The sequence below is a fragment of the Hippocampus zosterae genome, chromosome 2 (genome assembly GCF_025434085.1).
Source record: "Hippocampus zosterae strain Florida chromosome 2, ASM2543408v3, whole genome shotgun sequence".
In the NCBI taxonomy this organism is placed as follows: Eukaryota; Metazoa; Chordata; class Actinopteri; order Syngnathiformes; family Syngnathidae; genus Hippocampus; species Hippocampus zosterae.
In genome coordinates, this window is record NC_067452.1 from 38,021,202 (window position 1) to 38,041,294 (window position 20,093).

The 20,093-nt window shown below is 42.9% G+C and overlaps 1 protein-coding gene across 8 annotated transcripts in view; it reads left to right on the forward strand.

The window, feature by feature from the left end:
* Positions 1-20,093, forward strand: part of ubr4 (ubiquitin protein ligase E3 component n-recognin 4) — a 45,142-nt gene that overhangs the window by 16,866 nt on the left and 8,183 nt on the right. For 3 of the 8 annotated variants that reach the window (XM_052059045.1, XM_052059046.1, XM_052059049.1), the window contains 55 exons: positions 75-175; positions 1,137-1,524; positions 1,608-1,671; positions 1,762-1,953; positions 2,235-2,305; positions 2,574-2,766; positions 3,315-3,548; positions 4,109-4,279; positions 4,397-4,579; positions 4,770-4,928; positions 5,109-5,261; positions 5,346-5,573; positions 6,102-6,259; positions 6,355-6,526; positions 6,849-7,050; positions 7,441-7,604; positions 7,709-7,925; positions 8,050-8,266; positions 8,754-8,786; positions 9,016-9,079; positions 9,182-9,316; positions 10,117-10,291; positions 10,376-10,507; positions 10,616-10,737; positions 10,861-10,972; positions 11,087-11,217; positions 11,422-11,599; positions 11,688-11,792; positions 11,969-12,106; positions 12,583-12,751; positions 12,836-13,040; positions 13,112-13,225; positions 13,637-13,846; positions 13,948-14,097; positions 14,171-14,398; positions 14,495-14,573; positions 14,661-14,885; positions 14,970-15,138; positions 15,321-15,465; positions 15,670-15,755; positions 15,838-15,925; positions 16,018-16,211; positions 16,310-16,549; positions 16,634-16,772; positions 16,882-17,007; positions 17,109-17,237; positions 17,340-17,689; positions 17,835-17,925; positions 18,044-18,128; positions 18,239-18,366; positions 18,927-19,056; positions 19,149-19,309; positions 19,400-19,509; positions 19,680-19,821; positions 19,997-20,078. In XM_052059045.1, coding sequence (XP_051915005.1) covers positions 75-175; positions 1,137-1,524; positions 1,608-1,671; positions 1,762-1,953; positions 2,235-2,305; positions 2,574-2,766; positions 3,315-3,548; positions 4,109-4,279; positions 4,397-4,579; positions 4,770-4,928; positions 5,109-5,261; positions 5,346-5,573; positions 6,102-6,259; positions 6,355-6,526; positions 6,849-7,050; positions 7,441-7,604; positions 7,709-7,925; positions 8,050-8,266; positions 8,754-8,786; positions 9,016-9,079; positions 9,182-9,316; positions 10,117-10,291; positions 10,376-10,507; positions 10,616-10,737; positions 10,861-10,972; positions 11,087-11,217; positions 11,422-11,599; positions 11,688-11,792; positions 11,969-12,106; positions 12,583-12,751; positions 12,836-13,040; positions 13,112-13,225; positions 13,637-13,846; positions 13,948-14,097; positions 14,171-14,398; positions 14,495-14,573; positions 14,661-14,885; positions 14,970-15,138; positions 15,321-15,465; positions 15,670-15,755; positions 15,838-15,925; positions 16,018-16,211; positions 16,310-16,549; positions 16,634-16,772; positions 16,882-17,007; positions 17,109-17,237; positions 17,340-17,689; positions 17,835-17,925; positions 18,044-18,128; positions 18,239-18,366; positions 18,927-19,056; positions 19,149-19,309; positions 19,400-19,509; positions 19,680-19,821; positions 19,997-20,078 — 8,567 coding nt within the window. The remainder of the gene's footprint in view (positions 1-74; positions 176-1,136; positions 1,525-1,607; positions 1,672-1,761; positions 1,954-2,234; positions 2,306-2,573; positions 2,767-3,314; positions 3,549-4,108; positions 4,280-4,396; positions 4,580-4,769; positions 4,929-5,108; positions 5,262-5,345; positions 5,574-6,101; positions 6,260-6,354; positions 6,527-6,848; positions 7,051-7,440; positions 7,605-7,708; positions 7,926-8,049; positions 8,267-8,753; positions 8,787-9,015; positions 9,080-9,181; positions 9,317-10,116; positions 10,292-10,375; positions 10,508-10,615; positions 10,738-10,860; positions 10,973-11,086; positions 11,218-11,421; positions 11,600-11,687; positions 11,793-11,968; positions 12,107-12,582; positions 12,752-12,835; positions 13,041-13,111; positions 13,226-13,636; positions 13,847-13,947; positions 14,098-14,170; positions 14,399-14,494; positions 14,574-14,660; positions 14,886-14,969; positions 15,139-15,320; positions 15,466-15,669; positions 15,756-15,837; positions 15,926-16,017; positions 16,212-16,309; positions 16,550-16,633; positions 16,773-16,881; positions 17,008-17,108; positions 17,238-17,339; positions 17,690-17,834; positions 17,926-18,043; positions 18,129-18,238; positions 18,367-18,926; positions 19,057-19,148; positions 19,310-19,399; positions 19,510-19,679; positions 19,822-19,996; positions 20,079-20,093) is intronic. The other 5 variants (XM_052059050.1, XM_052059051.1, XM_052059047.1 and 2 more) reach the window with 4 other exon arrangements.

Below are 20,093 nucleotides of genomic sequence, written 5' to 3' on the forward strand. Positions count from 1 at the left end.
TTCAACTGTTGACCTCCAATGCATGAGTGCCCATGAACGCAACTTCCTCCCTCACTGTGTTCTCTTTTTCGCAGTGGCGAGCTTGTCCAAATTATGATGGCAACAGCCAACGAAAGCCTATCTGCAAAATTCTGCAACAGAGTGCTGAAATTTTTCACAAAGCTTTTTCAGCTAAGTAAGTCTGATTATCAGTTGATTATGATTGATATTATTATTACTATTGATCAGTAATCAAAGACTGCTTGATGGTTTGGACTGAATAGCTTTGACAAAGGTTCTACAAAATAGAATACGCCATAATTACTCATGCAGTAGTGAAATTCTATTTCGTAGCAAGATGTGTACTGTACCAGCACACAAAAGTATGTCGAGAACATCTATGTACATATTTACAGCACCAGACAGTGATCAGAAGTTGCAGCTAGACAGGCGCCAGATAACGTGAGCAAAAATACCTGTACCGTCGTATCACGGTATGAAAAGTACAGCTCTAAAATGATCTTTGAAATACCTGGGTAGATAAAAACAGCATATTTCCCCAAAGTTTTATTTCCAAACAAAATATATATCATTTGATTAAATTGTTAATTTAAGTAAATAAATGTTAACATTCTTCTATTTACTTTTTAGTTACTTATGAAGACGCCATTGTGGTTGAGCTATTTTTAGAACAGACCTTTGGATTGACTCATGTTGTCCTTGTGGATAACTATTTCCTGCTGTTCATGTTGTTAGTTTTTTTGTTTTTGTTTTTTTTAACTGGGTTAAATGCATCAGCATCTTTCGTCTTGCTCCTTCTTCCCTCCTCTTTTGTTTTTAACTGCTCATCCCTCCTCTTTCCGCACACAGAAAAGGCAAAGAAAAAGAGTTTACTTGAGGCAATTAACTTGAGAGGCTTAGAAGACCCCCTCAAAAACATGAAAATAGTCAATTACAGGTGACAGCCAGTATTAGCAGTTATTGAAACCTTGACTTTTAAAAGTACGGTAACCCATCAAACTGATAATCGGGGCATGCATGATTGCCTTCGTGTGTCGTGTTTACGTGTTATCCCATTTGTGAATGATCAACAGTTTTTAACATGCATGTCTGCTTGAAATTTTATGATTGATTGATAATTTTTTTCTCCCCATCAGCGGAAAAGAGCCCAAACCCCAGTTTGCTCTGTCTTTGTGGCTCTTTGGCACAGCTGGCTTGTGTGGAACCTTCTCGTCTGCAGTCATGGCTGACACGCATGACTGCCACCCCACCCAAAGACTCGGAGCAGCTGGAAATTGTTCAAGAAAACCGACAGCTTTTGCAACTCCTCACCACTCATATAGTGCGGGACAATAGCCAGGTGGGGGAAGGAGTGTGCACTGTTCTCCTGAGCACTCTGATTCCAATGGCAACAGACATGCTGACTACTGGAGATGGGACAGGATTCCCTGAGCTCATGGTCATTATGGCCACACTAGCCAGCGCTGGACAGGGAGCGGGCCACCTGCAGCTGCACAGGGCAGTTATTGACTGGCTCACGAGATGGTAGGATGTTATAATGTTAGTTTGAATGAAATGGGCTAACTTCCACGAACACGTGTCTTCTAAAAACATTTTTGCCTTTATAGCAAAAAGTATTTAATACAGAAGAATGTTGTCGAAAAAGTGAGCACTAACACATCCCAAGGAAAGGTATGTTTTGTCGTTTTTCAATTGTATTTTTTTAGGGCTTCCTTATTTGGCAGAAATGAAAGTCATTCATTTGGACTTTTTTAATTTCAGCATGCAAGCATGTTGGAATGCTCATGTCACATTATTTCCTACCTCGCTGATGTGATGAATGCCTTGAGGCAAAGCAATGGACAAGGTTCCTCAACATTACTCATGGAGGGTGAAGAAAAGGCCATGGAAGTGGACTCGGACTGGGTAGAGGAACTAGCTGTAGAGGAAGATGATTCCCAGGCAGAAGATTCTGTGAGACTTGATTTTTATATTTTTGCCTTTCAAATAAGGGGACCATAACATCATTGTCTTCATGTTGACTGTCCTTTCTCGCGCAAGAAAAGTGATACTAAACCGTAGTACATTATTACGATGGTTGATAAACATGCATTGTTGCCCAATTCATATTCAACACTTTTTTTTGTAATCTGCCCCATATATTGGGCATTGGTATTCATGATGCATTATTATTCTAAAGTCGACTCGCTTGCAAGTTGCAAAATGTCTTAACACAATTTGTCTTAAACTCACAGGATGAAGACTCTCTCTGCAACAAACTCTGCACCTTCACCATAACTCAGAAAGAATTCATGAACCAACACTGGTAAAGAAATGTTTATTGGTTATTTGTTGCCGCGCGATTCTGGTTTAGTACTCAGACGCCCCTAGATTTGACCAAACTTAAGCCACGCTTCCAAGGAATTAATCACATAAAAACTAGTATATTTCAAAAAGAGACTATCCATAAGCAGTCCTTAGCATTGTGGATGATGTAAATTATAATCCATAATCAAAGGTGTCTTCAAGTACCCGTAAAACTGCAAATATAAATGCCATTGTCAGGACTAAAATTGCCCCATTTGATTTTATAGGTATCACTGTCACACTTGTAAGATGGTGGATGGGGTAGGTGTGTGCACTGTGTGCGCCAAGGTCTGTCATAAAGACCATGAGATCTCCTATGCCAAATATGGCTCATTCTTCTGTGACTGCGGTGCCAAAGAGGATGGCAGCTGCCAGGTGAGACCGAATACCTCAGGTCATCATGGGAAGAGAACAACAGCGGTAACTTTGGCTTGCAAGTCATTCCACCATTGACTTCCATCCAGTCATTTCACTTGATCAGGGCCATATAGCTAGTCCACACATGCCCAGTAGTAGTTAAAAGAACGCATATTGTATTGCATAGGTCTCGTATGAGAAGCCAGTTTTCCTAGTTAATCCTGAATGACTGCTTTGGTGTAGTTTGCATGCAATGAACAAACCATCAATCACATTTTATGTTCTTGTAGCAAATTATATGACTACATATTTGTTTCAGTATTGCTAATCGTAGCTACAAGTAATAGCTTAACAAAGTGATAGTAAAACATACTTGCATGCCAGATCCTTTTAAGAAGTTATTGTCTTGTCATGTTGTGAGGTTTTTTTTTTTTAGGAAGCAGTAAAGATAGCCTTCATTTGGTACAATAATCCCTGGCAATTGTTTTACGAAGCAATGTTTAGAGAAACAATTTTCTTTAAATTGTAAAAGTAGATGATGTTGATGGATTATGTCTGTAGTTCCCCATTTTGCCTTCCTCACCTTCTTCATATTGTTACATCATCAACAGGCCTTGGTGAAACGCAGCCCAAGCAGTGGCATGGGATCCACTCTCAAGGAGTCTTCAGCGTTCCAGAGCGAGTTGCGCATGCCGGAGAACGCAAGCCGCCACCAGAGTGCCTCCCCATCTGACAAAGGCAAGGTGACCATTTGTGATGGCAAACCAGGTGATGAGGAAAGACCAAAGAAGAGCAGTGTGTGCAAGAGTATTGTGGGCTGCCAGGAAGAGCTACTTTCACAAGTGGTGAGGAAAATAATAGCTTATTATTGGGTTGATCTCCCAATTGTTTTATTCCGATTGCTTTCTTGAAACACATGATCACATTACGACACTATTCCTTTGAACTAAAAGAAAGTGTGCATTTTAATATAAATTTTTTTTCCAATAAATTCCCATTGGTGTTAACATGTATCGGACTGGCATTTGTCAAAATACGCTCAGGATCAAGAATCGGAGCACATTATATGCTCCCCGTTTCCCTTCTCAAACCCACACGCACTTAGAAGCACCCATAGAGATTTTGTTGTATTTTCACCCATGGAGTCAGCATTTCACCAAGTCACCAAAATTCCTTGTCACTTAGTGTAGTAGTGGGGCACATTATATCGCCTTGAACAAATACCCCACGCCCACATTGATAACTTAGCCGAACATTCTTTTTTTTTTTTCTCCCAGAAACGAATGTTGATAATTTGTAATTTAAGGCTTGATATCTGGGCAGCTATTCCAGAGACCCTGCTATTTGTATGCAAATAATAAAAGGCCAGTTTTACTATAATGTCCCCTTGGGTGTCTCCCAACAGAATGCCTCGTCTACTGCTGCCGTCATACTGGAAATGCTCATGTTTCTAATGGAAGCCATTCAGAACAATTTCCAGCAGGCATCGGCTGTAGGAAGCAGCAGCCGGGCACAGCAAGCCCTCACTGAACTTCACACTCAGGACAAAAGTGTGGATATGACAGATCAGCTAATGGTAGGCTCATCTCTTTTTCGTATTTGGTTGTTGCGTTGTTTCTGTCATGATCTTCACTCATCGACAGTTATCAAAATCCACGCTCTCCACTTCCTCATTGTCCCACTTTCTGTTCAGGTACCCACTCTTGGTTCTCAGGAGGGGGCTTTTGAGAACGTGAGAATGAATTACAGCGGCGACCAGGGGCAGACAATCCGCCAGCTCATTAGTGCTCATGTGCTGAGGCGTGTTGCCATGTGTGTCTTGTCATCACCCCATGGCCGCCGCCAACACCTTGCAGTCAGCCATGAAAAGGGAAAGGTGAGCCTCACTTGTGTTAGACTGAAATTTCCCTCCAATTAAAAGCTTAAGATGAAAATTTCTCGGTCCAGTTTAAAAGCTGATACTAATATAGCTTTTCTAAATGCATGAGTACCATTTTGCCAATACAAATTTCTAAAGTCTTCCAGCAAGAATGCTTCATGATCTATCCTATTTGCATCCATTGCAGATAACGGTTTTGCAGCTTTCTACCCTATTGAAGCAAGCCGACTCCAGCAAGAGGAAGCTGACACTCACGCGTCTGGCCTCGGCCCCTGTCCCTTTCACTGTCCTCAGTCTCACAGGCAACCCTTGTAATGAAGATTATTTGGCTGTGTGTGGCCTCAAGGTAGGTTCAGCACACCAATTATGTTCAAACATCACATGCGTGCAAGTATGATTGAACAAACCAAAAATGTTGCATTTGATCAGCCTAATGTTAATTTATTTTCAGCAGGCTTTTTCGCTAACGTAGCAATAACACATTGTGAGTAGCAGTTGATGTGCTCTCTCATTTGCTCTCTTTCAGGACTGCCATGTGCTCACCTTCAGCAGCACAGGCTCTGTGTCCGACCATCTGGTGCTGCACCCACAACTTGCTACTGGCAACTTCATCATCAAAGCCATTTGGTTGCCAGGCTCGCAAACTGAGCTAGCGATTATCACTGCTGATTTTGTCAAGGTATGCATGACAAGAAAAATACATTTACTGGTACCTCGAAGGCCGACTAAGATTGATATTTCTTGTATTCAATGTGTCCCACAGATTTACGACTTGTCTGTGGATGCTTTGAGTCCCATGTACTACTTCCTACTGCCGAGTTCGAAAATTCGTGATGCTACCTTCCTTTTCAATGAAGAGGGAAAGAACATCATTGTCATCATGTCGTCAGCGGGTTACATATATACCCAGGTCATGGATGAATCCAGCAGTGCTCAACATGGCCCTTTCTATGTCACAAATGTGTTAGAGATAAGCCATGAAGACTTGAAGGTAAGATACACAATTCAAAGATATCCTCAGTATTTGATCTCGGTGGATGAAAGGTCAACCTTGGGGCTAGCAGGATTTATATGTAGGCTGCCTTCACTCTTTGCCATGCACCTCACTAACATGAGCGTGAAAAGGACATGCAGTATAAGAATGTGCACTTCAGGGAGCTGTTTTTAGCCTCCGACGGTTGCGACACTGCTCACGTAACTTATTCAGGCAGCCGTGTGTCCTTGGACCACATGGCGAGGCTGCGCGTGCATGGCAACACCTCTTGCTCATGCCTTCTGATAAGGTTATTCTTGTCACTGTTTGATATGTTTGAAAACAATAATTAGAAATAAAATTTGAGGCGGATGATTAGGCCAGAGAGCAATGATTTTATCACAGATAAGGTAAATATTGTTTGGTCAGGTCATGTAGGCATGTAACATAAATGAAAAAGTGTTGATTTTATTTTTGTTAAACCGCATATGCTACATTTGAGCTCTGAATGCTGAAAGATGTGTTGATTCATTTTTTTTCTTTCAGGATAGCAACGGTCAGGTTGCTGGAGGAGGGGTATCAGTCTATTACTCCCATGTCCTCCAAATGCTTTTCTTCAGCTATAGCCAGGGAAAGTCCTTTGCTGCAACAGTGAGTCGCAGCACCACTGATGTTCAGCGACTCTTCCCCATCAACGTCAAAGGGTATGGCTGTTTTCTCCACATACAATTGTGGTAATTTTAGCGGGGAAAGTCGTATTGTTGACCTGTTAACTGGTGTGTTTGATGCCGTTTTTTAGTTCCAACGGCAGCAGTAAGATGTCACCAGCCCTTTGCCAGTGGTCCGAGGTCATGAACCATCCAGGACTTGTATGCTGTGTGCAGCAGACAACGGGCATTCCACTGGTTATTATGATTAAGCCTGACACTTTCCTCATTCAAGAAATTAAAACTCTGCCAGCCAAAGCTAAGGTAAGGGCTCATGCATTGCTAATATGTTAACTATTATATTTTTCGGACCATTTGGTGCACCATATTAGGCGTAATATCAATGAGGGGGGCAATTTAGTTAAATAAATCCATACATAAGACTTGTAATTTTTGTGAGGCACCGTTCGAATTAATTTATTCAAAGCTAACATGTATCCATACAAAGCGGATTTTTGAGAAAACGTAAGGATTTTGCGTGTTCTATGTGGTTGCAAAAATACGGTGGTACAGTGATAGGTTGCTGTAACAATCCGTTTCCTGCCATAGTGTTTTGATTTATCTATTATTTCCTCTCTGCTTCTAGATTCAAGACATGGTAGCAATTCGACACACTGCAAGTAATGAGCAACAACGCACGACCATGATTCTTCTATGTGAGGATGGAAGCCTGCGAATCTACATGGCCAATGTGGACAACACCTCATACTGGCTGCAGCCCTCACTACAACCCACCTGTGGCATCAACATCATGAAGCCTGTCCGCAAGCGCAAAGCTGCAGCTACGGGTGAGTTTGCGCAAATGATTTTGTCAATAAAATTAAAATGAATAATAATCCCTTATTATTCATTTTAATTTATTTGTGTGATAAAATCCTTATCCTGGGCCACCGTGCTGAAAATGGCCACTTTCCAAGGGAACGGCGGCCAGATTATTGCCCGGTCAAGTGTGTAAAGATAAGTGTCATTTGGTGCATGGCGAAGCTGGAGCAATACTTGTTCGTACACTTAGACTCCTTCGTCTGGTAGATAAATTGGTGAATCGCCTGAATTTGACTCTGTCAAAAGAGAAGGGATTAAAAAACAACACTTTTCACCATGTATACATTTAATGTACTGCAGTAGCCTCAGGTGTTCACAACATCCGTAACAATTAATTCCACTGTTTTTGTCTTTAGCAACACGAGCCTCCAGTCAGGTGACCTTTCCAGTAGACTTTTTTGAACACAACCAGCAGCTGACAGAGGTGGAGTTTGGTGGCAACGACTTGCTGCAGGTCTACAACGGACAGCAGATTAAACACAGGCTCAACTCTACTGGGATGTACGTGGCTAATACAAAGGTAGGCTCAGCGAGGCCAAAATACCGTTAGCTCTGACATAATGTTTCAATCATCAACTAAATAATGAAGATGCAACTATTCACATTTCTGTGCTTTGCACATAGCCTGGGGGATTCACCGTGGAAGCAGTCAACAGCAACAGTTCAATGGTGATGACAGGCATGCGTGTGCAGGTTGGAACTCAGGCCATTGAGAGGGCTCCCTCCTATGTGGAGGTCTTTGGTCGCACCATGCAGATAAATCTAACAAGGGCACGCTGGTTTGACTTCCCCTTCACCCGAGAAGAGGCACTACAGGCTGACAAGAAGTTGTCAATTTTCAGTAAGTGCCTGCAATTTCTCTTCTAACTTGCATGTGGTTTGACATGTTGATTGGGGGGGAATAATTTGCACCAAACTTAGAATTGTCCAGATTCAAATGCTGTTTCGGCTTCCTATCATGTCAGTTGGAGCATCGGTTGACCCGGCTGGAGTCACCATGTTGGATTCAGTCAAGATCTATGGAAAAACCAAAGAGCAGTTTGGTTGGCCTGAGGAGCCACCAGAGGACTTCTCGTCCACCTCTGTAAACAATGTCTGCAGTCCCAACCTTAACCAGGGTAATGGCACTTCTGATGGCGATGTCGTCACACCATCCACCACCAATGGCACTGTGCTGGAGAGGTACGGTTTTCAACTCATTAGTCGTAGTATTATTTATTTTCCTGATAAGTCAATGGAATGATACCGTTACTCATCATACCGTGATATCGACAGCATACTTACAATAGACATGGACCTGTAAACAGTTGAAACAAGCAGTGGCATTATCCATCTTTGTTCTATTTTATAATGACAAGCCTATTTGACTAAATTGTTTTGCTTCTATTGTATTAGTTTGCCCAAAATATTTAGTTGTGATGATGGTTAAATACTGTGTACATTTTCCATTTGGTCTTTCGTGACTCTAACCTTTAAGCTTGAGCTGTTTTTTAATTATTGGTGGTGGATTTCTTCTTTGAGTAATTAGTGCATGGCTACCGCAGTCATTTTTTGTGCATGTCGCATTTGTTTTTAGCGGAGTCGTTTCATTTCACTTTGTTTCTTTCTGTGATCCTCACAATTTTTTGTTCTTTTTTTTTTCTTTTGCTCCGAAATATACAATAAAAAGTTGTGAAACTGAGTCCTTATCCACCTTGGACCGGTCAGTAAACAGCCCTTTCTCTGCTCGTTTTGTTGTCTGTTTTTGTGCATGTGTGCCTGTTTTGTGTGTTCATGCCTGTGACTATGAAAATGCCACGCACCATTGTTTTCTGACATTCTTGCAGTGTGATACACTTTTTAGAGTTTAGAGTCGTTTGAATTTTGCACTTGCTCACTTGTTGGTCAAACTCAAAAATTGCGGTGGAGCTGACTTTTACTTTTAATTGCAGGCTTGTGGTCAGTGCTCTTGAAGCTCTGGAAAGCTGCTTTGCAGTTGGGTCCTCGAATGAAAAGGTACATCAATTAAGAGTTGGAATTTTGTAGTGTATTACTGAAACCTTTGAATGAAACCTGGCCTGTCTTACGGGTGATTTAATAATCATTGACCAAATGCAGGAAAAGAACAAGGCTGCTGCGCTGGAGCTGGCCACTTTCCTTCTGTCAATGCCAACTCCAGCAGGTGTGCAGCAGCAGACGAAGGGACTTCTTGCCAGCCTTCACACCAGTCGTATTGCCTATCACAACCACAAGGTACATCGAAACATACAGTATATGATTGTATTAATATTGGAGGGTGGTAATTGCTACAGTAATCCGTAAGGATCAAAGGAATCAATTGCAGGTGACTAAATTGCAATTAGAAAGTGCTAACTTGAGATGCTCGTCATCTTAACGACGACTATCTACTGCATGTGTTTGGTCTTGTTTTCTTTCAGTAGAGCTCGGCTTTGCACCCAAAATCCCTGTTCCCGAATCATGTTGACAGCAGCGAATGAGTTCCTTGGATTCAAAACTTGAGCTTCTAACAACTAGCTTTAAAATGGCTTACCAATGGTCAAAGGTAGAATATTGGTTGGTTATTGCGCCTTTTGGTGCTCTAAATAGTAAATCCTTTTTTTTTTCGTGGCGGATGCAGTATGACAAAGGAAGTGATGGTAAAGCACCAAAGGTATTTACCAACTGCCAAGAGAAAGTAAAAGAAGAAATGGAAGAGAAACAGTGGTAGTAGTCGTGGCAATACAATACAATACAATACATGCTGATTTATATAGCGCTTTCACAACAGCGGCAGCTGTAACAAAGAGCTTAACAAAACAGTTAACATACTACATTTGACAGATGTTTTTTATTTTTCTGCCGCATCTCAGTTATGCCTTATGCTCTCATTAAGGTAACAAAGTTATGTGGTTTTTGAATACACGTGCAGCTCTCCATGTTTTGTTTAGTTTGACAGAAAACCTGATCTCTGCTTCGGCACAGGTTGAGAATTGCAAACATACAGGAGTTAAGACACAAGCTTTTTTTTTTTTTTTTTTAAATCTCATCCCCAGGACCAGTCCCTGCTGAGTAATGCAGTGCAGTGTCTGAACAGCTGCAGTCGTGAGGGCAAAGAATTAGACCCTGATGTCTTCCAGAGGCTTGTGATCACTGCCCGCTCCATTGCAATCATGAGGCCCAATAATTTGGTGCATTTCACGGAATCCAAGTTATTTCAACTTGACTCTGGTGAGAGGCTATTAAATTGATGCTCCAATTGCGGGAATATTTTATAGGTATATGAACAAATGTACTTGTTTTGCATTTATTCAGACGTGACAGATGATGGGCAAAAGCATGTGGAAGTCGAAAACCATAATTTCATCACACAACTGATGAGTAACTTTTGGAAGCTACATTCTCTGAAACCTAAGAATGCCTTTCTTGCTCCTGCATGCCTGCCAGGTAAGTGCATTTATTTTGTGAGGGGCAGCAAGTTGTATTTTTCAAGATGAAAACAGGAATCAATGAGCGACCCAATGTACGGATGTGTATTTTCCTCTCCCTCCAAAGGTCTCACTCATGTGGAGGCAACAGTAAATGCCCTGGTGGACATCATCCATGCATACTGCACCTGTGAGCTTGATTACATCAATGTGGCATCCAAAATCTACATGCAAATGTTGCTCTGCCCTGTAAGTAAATTATCAAGTTAATAAAATGATATTATTGGTCATCTATATTGTGTATTTGTCCCCCAAGGCTACAGGTGAATTGGGTCTGTATTAATCGTGCCCTGTGATGGTTGCTCATTTCAGGACACAGCAGTCAGCTTTGCTTGTAAGCAGGCACTGATCAGAGTCCTTCGACCACGAAATAAGCGTCGCCATGTTACCCTCCCATCACCCCCACGCTCCAACACACCAATTGGTATCTTTTCACAAGCTTTATGCCATGATTCTCTCATAGACCGGAAAATATTGCCTGTTCAGAAAAAAAACATGTCCGTTCCTGAAGAATATAGCTGGGTGTTTTCTTTATCAGGGGATAAAGATGACGACGACGATGATGACGCAGAAGACAAAATGCAATCATCGGTGCTTACTGGTGGAGAGGAGGTTAGGCCGGAGAGTCAGGAACAAAATGAAGTGGATCATGGCGACTTTGAGATGGTGGTGAGGGAAAAATTCAAGTGATTGACAAGGCCTAATAATCGTATGTTACCAATGAGCAGTGACATAAAAACATGAAATTGTTTTGAAAATGCATGCGTATGCTGTCAAGGATCTCTTCAGTCATTTGGCACATATATGAAGCAAGTAGGAATATGTTTGGTAAGAAGGAATATGCAGCTAACTGTGGTTATTCGCTTTCTTCAGTCAGAATCAATGGTCCTGGAGACACCAGAGAATCTAAACAATGGAAATCCATCCCCCCTGGAAGCATTGCTGGCTGGAGCGGAGGGTTTCCCCCCCATGCTGGACATCCCTCCCGATGCTGATGATGAAACCATGGTCGAGCTCGCGATTGCGCTCAGCCTTCAGCAGGATCAACAAGGTCAATAGAACAAAAACAACTTAGGAAGATTTTAATTGGTTTGGCCATAGGTGGGCATATTCATGAGCATTTTTATGTAATGATTTAGGGAGTAGTAGCAGTGCCCTTGGCCTTCAGAGCCTAGGCCTGTCTGGTCAAGCCCCAAGCTCATCGTCACTGGACGCTGGTACGCTGTCAGACACCACTGCATCAGGTAAAAGGAACATTTTTTTGCCAAATGTTAATTGACTGGTGTAGTCTAAGACGAGTAGCCGCATTTTAAGAAAGTTTTTGACCCTGTTAAATGCTTTGGATTGATATGACTTAAGGTATGAATTAGTCTTGTACCCTGCATTGTATGAGCTTTTACAGCTATTGCTATGATTTCAGCCCCAGCATCCGATGACGAGGGCAGTACTGCTGCCACTGATGGCTCCACTCTGCGGACCTCCCCAGCTGAGCATGGCGGCAGTGTGGGCTCAGAGAGTGGCGGTTCTGCTATCGATTCTGTTGCAGGGGAGCACAGTGGTGGGTGATTGTTTCTAAACTGCACATGCGTAGTTTTGACACCATACTTAGTGTTTGTTCAGCGGTGGCAAAATAACTCACGCTTGATACTTACAGGAGGTGAAAATAAAGATACTTAACAAAAAAATAAACTGTTAAAAGTTAATAATGATTTGACTCATTTACTTAAAAATAAAAAAAGTTAAACTCTAAAATGCACCGTACCTTAGTATAGATGTTATAGTGAACCTGGCAGCATCTCGCCGCCCATTGATTTATGAATGAGAAATGAGACCCTCTCTAAAGATCTTTTGAAAGTAAGGAGTAGATAGTACAGCCGCCTCTTTTCAAATGTAGGGAGTAAATGTAAATGGTCAGTAAAAGAAATTCTCAGATAAACTCCAAAATCAGGTACCTGAAAAATAATCTTACGTCTATTTCCCATACGTTCCCATCAATGGTAACTGTATGTTTCCTCCTTGCCTTTCTTTTCGCAGTGTCAGGACGCAGCAGTGCTTACGGGGATACAACAGTGGAGGGCCACCCTGCGGGTCCAGGCAGTGTGAGCTCCAGCACCGGTGCGATCAGCACCACCACAGCCCAGCAGGAAGGTGAAGGCTCAGAGGGAGAAGGAGAGACTGAGGGAGACATTCACAGAAGTAACAGGTCAGACCTGAACATTTTATTCAAAGCCCTTTGTTGGTCAACTTGTCGATAAGGTCCAAATTAGATTCTTGTTTTTGTGATTAGGCTTCACATGGTTCGTCTTATGTTACTGGAACGCCTGCTGCAACACCTCTCTCAGCTCCACAATGTTGGTGGTGTTCAAGCCATTCCTTACATGCAAGTTATCCTTATGCTGACCTCTGACCTTGATGGGGAGGATGAAAAGGATAAGGGTGCCTTGGATGATCTGCTCGCGCAGCTTATTGCAGAGCTCGGCATGCATAAGAAGGTAAAGGCAATCTATTCATTAAGAATCATCTGACGTGCGCTTGTTGCTCAACCTACCTCTTCTCTCTGTAGGATGTTTCAAAAAAGAATGATCGCTGCCCTATGAATGAAGTACACCTGGTCATCATGAGACTGCTCAGCGTCTTCATGTCTCGAACCAAATCTGGCTCCAAGTCCTCCTCCGAGGTGCATTACTGTCGAGGCGTCCCCCCTTGCCCCCCCAAAAAATTTTGCACATTAGAAAAATCTTAAGGCACACCACTCTGCAAATGTCACAAAACTTATATACTCACAAATTAGTGAGTGTGTAGGTGTGTACCATGACTTACTCTCTGTTAGGAATGACGAGGGGTGAATACACAGGTTAACTATCAACATTTTGTGGTCCAAATTAATTTGATAGCAATTAAGTGAAAGTGGATAATTTACCACAGCCCCCATATTGGTTGGGCATCAATGTAACGAGTACTCGATCTATTAGCACATTTTATTTCTTTATATACTGACTGACTGACTTGCAATTTTAATGCCCTACCGATTGATTCATTCATGTTCCTCTCCGTGACTCTTGCTGTTTGCAACTTTTGTTTCTTCCAGTCATCCTCACTGATTTCCAATGCGACAGCGTCCGCCTTGCTCGGCCTGGGTGCCATTGAATACTGTCTCCATGTGCTCAAATCCCTTCTGGAGTTCTGGAAGAGCCAGCAGGGTGAAGAAGAACCTGTGACCACAAGCCAGCTCCTTCGCCCACACACATCATCTTCTCCGCCAGACATGAGCCCCTTTTTCCTCCGCCAGTATGTCAAGGTACAGTATACGTCATGAAGTCAGGTTATGTCATCTCATGCAGACTGTAGAGTAAAAGTGACAAGGAAATTTAGAACTAACTGAGTTGCTCCTGCCATTAGGGACATGCTGCTGATGTGTTTGAAGCATATTCACAGCTGCTCACTGAAATGGTGCTGCGACTGCCGTATCAGATCAAAAAGATAGCTGACACCAATCCACGTAGCCCACCTCCTGTCTTTGACCATTCCTGGTTCTACTACCTGTCTGAAGTAAGATTTCGGGATTCTCGCGCTTGTCATTTTCTTTGTCATAACATCTGAAAAACAACATCTCTCTTTCCAGTATCTGATGATCCAACAGACACCATTTGTCAGGAGGCAAGTTAGAAAGCTGTTGCTCTTTATCTGCGGCTCCAAGGAAAAGTATCGTCAGCTGCGGGACCTGCACACTTTGGATTCTCATGTGCGCAGCATCAAAAAGCTTCTGGAGGAACAGGGCATCTTCCTCCGGGCGGGCATTGTTACAGCTTCATCTGGTTCAGCTCTGCAATATGACACACTGATCACACTGGTGAGTGTGATTTGATGGATGCTGAGTAAATTTTTTTCAAATGGTTTTGGCGCCCTGTAACATGTTATCACCGTCTCTTTGCTTCTGTCAATGCAGATGGAGCATCTGAAAGCCTGTGCTGAAATTGCCACTCAGAGGACAATTAACTGGCAGAAGTTTTGTGTGAAAGATGACTGTAAGTAGATTCCGATTGCAGTTTTTATAAATGTATAAATGCTGTAATTGTCTGTTTTCTCATGCACTTTTTTTTCCTTCTCTCCAGCTGTGTTGTACTTCTTGCTTCAGGTCAGCTTCCTTGTTGACGAGGGCGTTTCGCCAGTCCTTTTGCAATTGCTCTCATGTGCGCTGTGTGGCAGCAAGGTGCTAGCCAACTCCTCGTCCCTCTCAGGGGGGTCTAGCAGCGGACAGGGAGGAACTTCTCAATCCTCTCAGAGCAAGTCCTCGAGTAAAAAGAGCAAAAAAGAGGATAAAGAGAAGGACAAAGAGGGTGAGCAAATGACGCAAGTTTTGTTGTGTCGAGGTGTACTTTTGTACTTTTGTAGCAGATGATGTGATTGAATGTTCATCATAGGGGATGGAGTTGGTAGCCAGGAAGATCAATTGTGCATGGCTCTCGTCAGTCAGCTCAACAAGTTTGCAGACAAAGAGACCCTCATCCAGTTTTTGCGCTGCTTCCTGCTTGAGTCCAACTCATCAGCGGTGCGCTGGCAAGCCCACTGCTTGGCATTACATATCTACAGGTAAGAACTTTAAATATTAAAATTTCACATTTATCCTATGATCAATTCAACACTTTTTTTTTTACAAGACCATATTCAGACAAAATAGGTACAATGTACACTAAAAGTCAATTACTGCTTTAAACCATCAAGTCTAACTGAATATGACATCATAACCATGCAATTTATGGATTTGCCACCAGGAACTCAAGTAAATCCCAGCAGGAATTGTTGCTGGAGCTCACATGGGCCATCTGGCCAGAGCTCCCAGCATATGGCCGCAAAGCTGCACAGTTTGTCGACCTTCTCGGGTACTTCTCACTCAAGACCCCGCAGACCGAGAAAAAGGTAAATAACAGATTTAAGGATTTAATTTCTGTTTTGTATTAAACGGCAAAGCCATTAAAGCGAGTTCTCCAATGTGATTTGAATGAAATTCATTTTTAATGTCCTTCTGCAGTTGTTTTGTCCTCTCTTGTTTGCCATAATTAACTGCAAAGGACATTGTCGTTGTTTATTCATGCACATCAAAAGTGTTTCTTCTTCCCTCAGCTGAAGGAGTATTCTCAGAAGGCTGTGGAAATCCTGCGAACACAGAACCACATCCTGACAAATCACCCAAACTCTAACATCTATAAGTAAGTTTATTCAGATCCATTACGTCATGTAAAAAGAGTGGCGTGTACATTTGTGGACATTCATTTTTACCTTCTATTACAGTACTCTGTCAGGTCTGGTAGAGTTTGATGGTTTTTATTTGGAAAGTGACCCTTGCTTGGTGTGTAATAATCCAGAGGTTCCCTTTTCGGTATGTATTGCAAGTACTTCGTTGATTTGGAAAAAAATGATCAATCCTACACATTCTTACCTTTTATCCCCCCCCACCACATTTGCCTTCAGAATATCAAGCTGTCATCGATCAAAGTGGACACCCGCTACACTACCACACAACAGGTGGTCAAGCTTATTGGCAGCCACACCATTAGCAAAGTTACTGTGAAGATCGGTGACCTCAAACGCACCAAAATGGTCCGCACCATTAACCTCTACTACAACAACAGGACCGTGCAAGCTATTGTGGAGCTGAAGAACAAGTGTGTTTCAACTCGTTTGTTTGATGCCATGCTGGCTTACTGCCCGCTGGGTCACACTGCACAAAAAGTCATTCTTTGCTGTAATTTGTTGTTTTCAGGCCTGCTCGTTGGCATAAAGCCAAGAAAGTGCAACTCACCCCAGGTCAAACGGAGGTGAAAATTGACCTGCCCTTACCCATTGTCGCATCCAACCTGATGATTGAGTTCTCTGACTTCTATGAGAACTACCAGGCCTCCACTGAGACGCTGCAGTGCCCACGCTGCAGTGCCTCTGTGCCTGCCAACCCTGGTGTGTGTGGCAACTGTGGTGAGAATGTATATCAGTGCCACAAGTGCAGGTGAGCAGCATACTTCCTCAGCTTTCTTAACAAGTACATTAAAGTAGATTCAAACATGATGCCGTATGAATTTTTTTAAATCAGGTCTATCAACTACGACGAAAAGGACCCCTTTCTGTGCAACGCCTGTGGTTTCTGCAAATATGCCAGATTTGACTTTATGCTTTATGCCAAACCATGCTGCGCTGTGGATCCTATTGAAAATGAAGAAGACAGGAAAAAAGTCAGCATATTTCAAAACTTTATTCAAACACCTTTTGCTGAGAAGTTTCATTGTTGCTTTTGACCCTTTATATGACCATATACTTTAAAACGTGTTTTTATTTTTGCAGGCTGTGACAAACATCAACACCCTTCTGGAAAAAGCCGATCGTGTCTACCACCAGCTGATGGGTCACCGACCCCAGCTGGAAAGTCTTTTGTCTAAAGTCAATGAGGCGGCACCGGAAAAGCCACAGGTCAGGCTTGGAGAGCCTTTGTTATGCCGTAGATGTTGCAGAATTTGTAACATGGGTGATTACTATAATTTCCCCCCCCCCCCCCCCCAAATATCCCACAGGATGACACAGGCGCTGCTGCGGGCCTTGGCACATCTTCTGCCAATGTGAACAGATACATTCAACAGCTGGCTCAGGAGTACAGTGGCGACTGCAAAACATCATTTGATGAACTCTCCAAGATTATACAGGTTGGAGACAAATTACCTGTGGTCTCCTCACACGCTGAAGCATTTTCATGTGCATCTCTCAGCTTACATAAAATATTCTGATGTTCGATTCTTTTTCCACAGAAAGTGCTCGCATCTCGCAAGGAGCTGCTTGAGTATGATCTTCAGCAGCGCGAGGCTGCCACCAAGTCTTCCCGAAGCAGCAGCAGCCATCAGCCGACCTTCACGGCCAGCCAGTACCGTGCCCTCTCTGTGCTGGGTTGCGGCCACACCTCCTCCAACAAGTGTTACGGCTGTGCCTCAGCTGTCACAGGTCACTGTATCACACTGCTGCGTGCGCTGGCCACCAACCCAGCCCTCCGGCAGATCCTCGTCCTTCAGGGGCTCATCCGGGAGCTTTTTGAGTATAACTTGCGCCGAGGTACTGCAGCCATGCGAGAGGAAGTACGCCAACTAATCTGTTTACTTACCAGGTACGGCCTACGTAAATATTGCAGGTTTTTCGTCTGCCACCCTTAACTTGCCTGATGCTTATTACGTTTTGAGTTTTTTCTATTTTGGAACAGTTCTGCTCATGTAAGCATTCATTTCCTTTTTTTGTTGTTTTTTTTCCCCAAGAGATCACCCTGAAGCCACTCAGCAGATGAATGACCTTATCATTGCCAAGGTTTCGGCAGCCCTCAAAGGTCACTGGGCCAATCCTGACCTGGTCTGTGTGCTTTTATCCGCTCGGTCAAAGCCATGCATCTATCCCGCCCTTCTGTCTTATGGATCTTAAAGCTAAAGTATATATTTGACAGGAATGTTTTTTGTTTTTTTTACAACAGGTTAGTAATCTTCAGTATGAAATGCTGCTCTTAACTGATTCCATTTCAAAAGAGGGAGGATGCTGGGAGTTACGGCTGCGCTGTGGTAAGTGGCTGAGTTACTTTGAAGCATGAACAAATGCATTTTAGTACATACATTTTTACGTCACTTGCAGTCAGTTATTTGTCTTTTCTAATCTATACTGTTTTTTTCAGCTCTTAGTCTGTTCCTCATGTCAGTTAACATCAAGACTCCCGTTGTGGTGGAGAATATCACTCTCATGTGCTTGAAAATCCTGCAGAAGCTGATCAAGCCCCCTGCCCCCACTAGCAAGAAGAACAAGGTGAATATTGAGTAATCATATCTGGGCTTTATTGGCATTTGCCTTAGGGTCAATTAAAATGTGCTTATTAGGTTAATGGGAGATAATTGATGTGGAACTATAGAAAATGACCAATGATTTGCAAGATGTATCTTTACGGTGAATTGCACAATGTTTTAAAAAAAAAAAAATCTAATTTTAAAGTACAGTCAAACCTCGGTTTTCGTCCATAATCTGTTCCAGAATGCTGGTCGGAAACCGAATTGTTCGAAAACCGAAACCACACTCTTTTTTTAAAATAAAGTTTATCGAACACGTCCGCTCACAACGGAAAGCGACACGAGGAAGCGTCACTTCCTCGTCTACCCGAGGAATCGTCATTTCCTCGTGTAAGAAGGCGAGAGGAGTCAAGTGGTGCATTCAAGTGCGCTCAGTTTGTTCGAGAACCGAAATTTGTTCGTCATCCGAGGCATAAAAAACGTGAAATTTTTGGTCGAGAACCGAGACGTTCAAAAACCGCGGTTTGACTGTATGCCAACTTGGGCCACAACCCATTACATCTAACTATGCATCTTTTAAAGGATGCTGCTACCGAATCCCTGACCACCGTTCGGCCCTACAGTAATGAAATCCATGCTCAAGCCCAAATGTGGCTCAAGAAGGATCCCAAAGCTTCATATGAGGCCTGGAAAAAATGCCTCCCTGCAAGATGTAAGTGTTGTCCAGAGAAATAGCAAACATGTCAATGTAGCCGAGTACTTATTTTTCTCTCCAATGCTCTTGCCAATTTGTGGTCCCAAAAGGCCATGAGATGGTCACAAAACCGCAGGGGAAAGGTGAACTACGAAAACAGTATCTGATGGAGAAGTATGTGTGGAAGTGGAAGCAGTATATGAGGTCCAGAAGAGGTGAAATCCTTTTCCCTCGCCTACTCAGGCTGAGCCACAACAATTGGCTGCGGCAGGTAAATAGAAATGTGCAAATTGTGTTCTGCGAGATTCAGAAATCCACTCATATTAGAAATCAGTTGACATATGTGTTTTGCTTGCTGCAGGTCCTTTTCACCCCTGCCACTCAAGCCGCCAGACAGGCAGCTTGCACAATTGTGGAGGCTCTCACGACAATCCCCAGCCGCAAACAACAAGTCTTGGGCCTGCTCACGAGGTAAAACCCATTGAACAATTAAGGTGGTACATGCTGTTAAATTATGGGCAGCATATGTAAAATGACGATGTAACGGAGCTAGCTGTACTCTTACAATCATCAGTCCTAAATAGCCAGCAGGAAAGTCTTGTGTGGTGTGAGTGTTTATTTTATTTTTTTGTGTCGGTCAGTTACCTGGATGAGCTGAGCTTGGCTGGAGAGTGTGCAGCGGAGTACCTTGGTCTCTACCAAAAGCTCATCAAACCAACACATTGGAAGGTTTACTTGGCTGCACGAGGAGTCCTTCCCTACATTGGCAATCTCATCACCAAGGTCAAGCTTGATTTAGAAATGTTCTCTCAAATCAACCACATGCAGTGCATTTGTTTGAGCTGGCTTCAACCGCTGTTTGCTAGCCCACTGTGAAATATGTTTACATTCATCTGTGCCAGTAAAAGCGTGTGTTGTGTAATTATTTCAAGGTTATATGTGCAATTGCCTCCCACAGGAAATCGCCAACCTGCTGGCCCTGGAGGAGGCGACGCTGAGCACAGATTTACAGCAGGGCTATGCCCTCAAGAGCTTTACTGGTATGCACTCTTGAA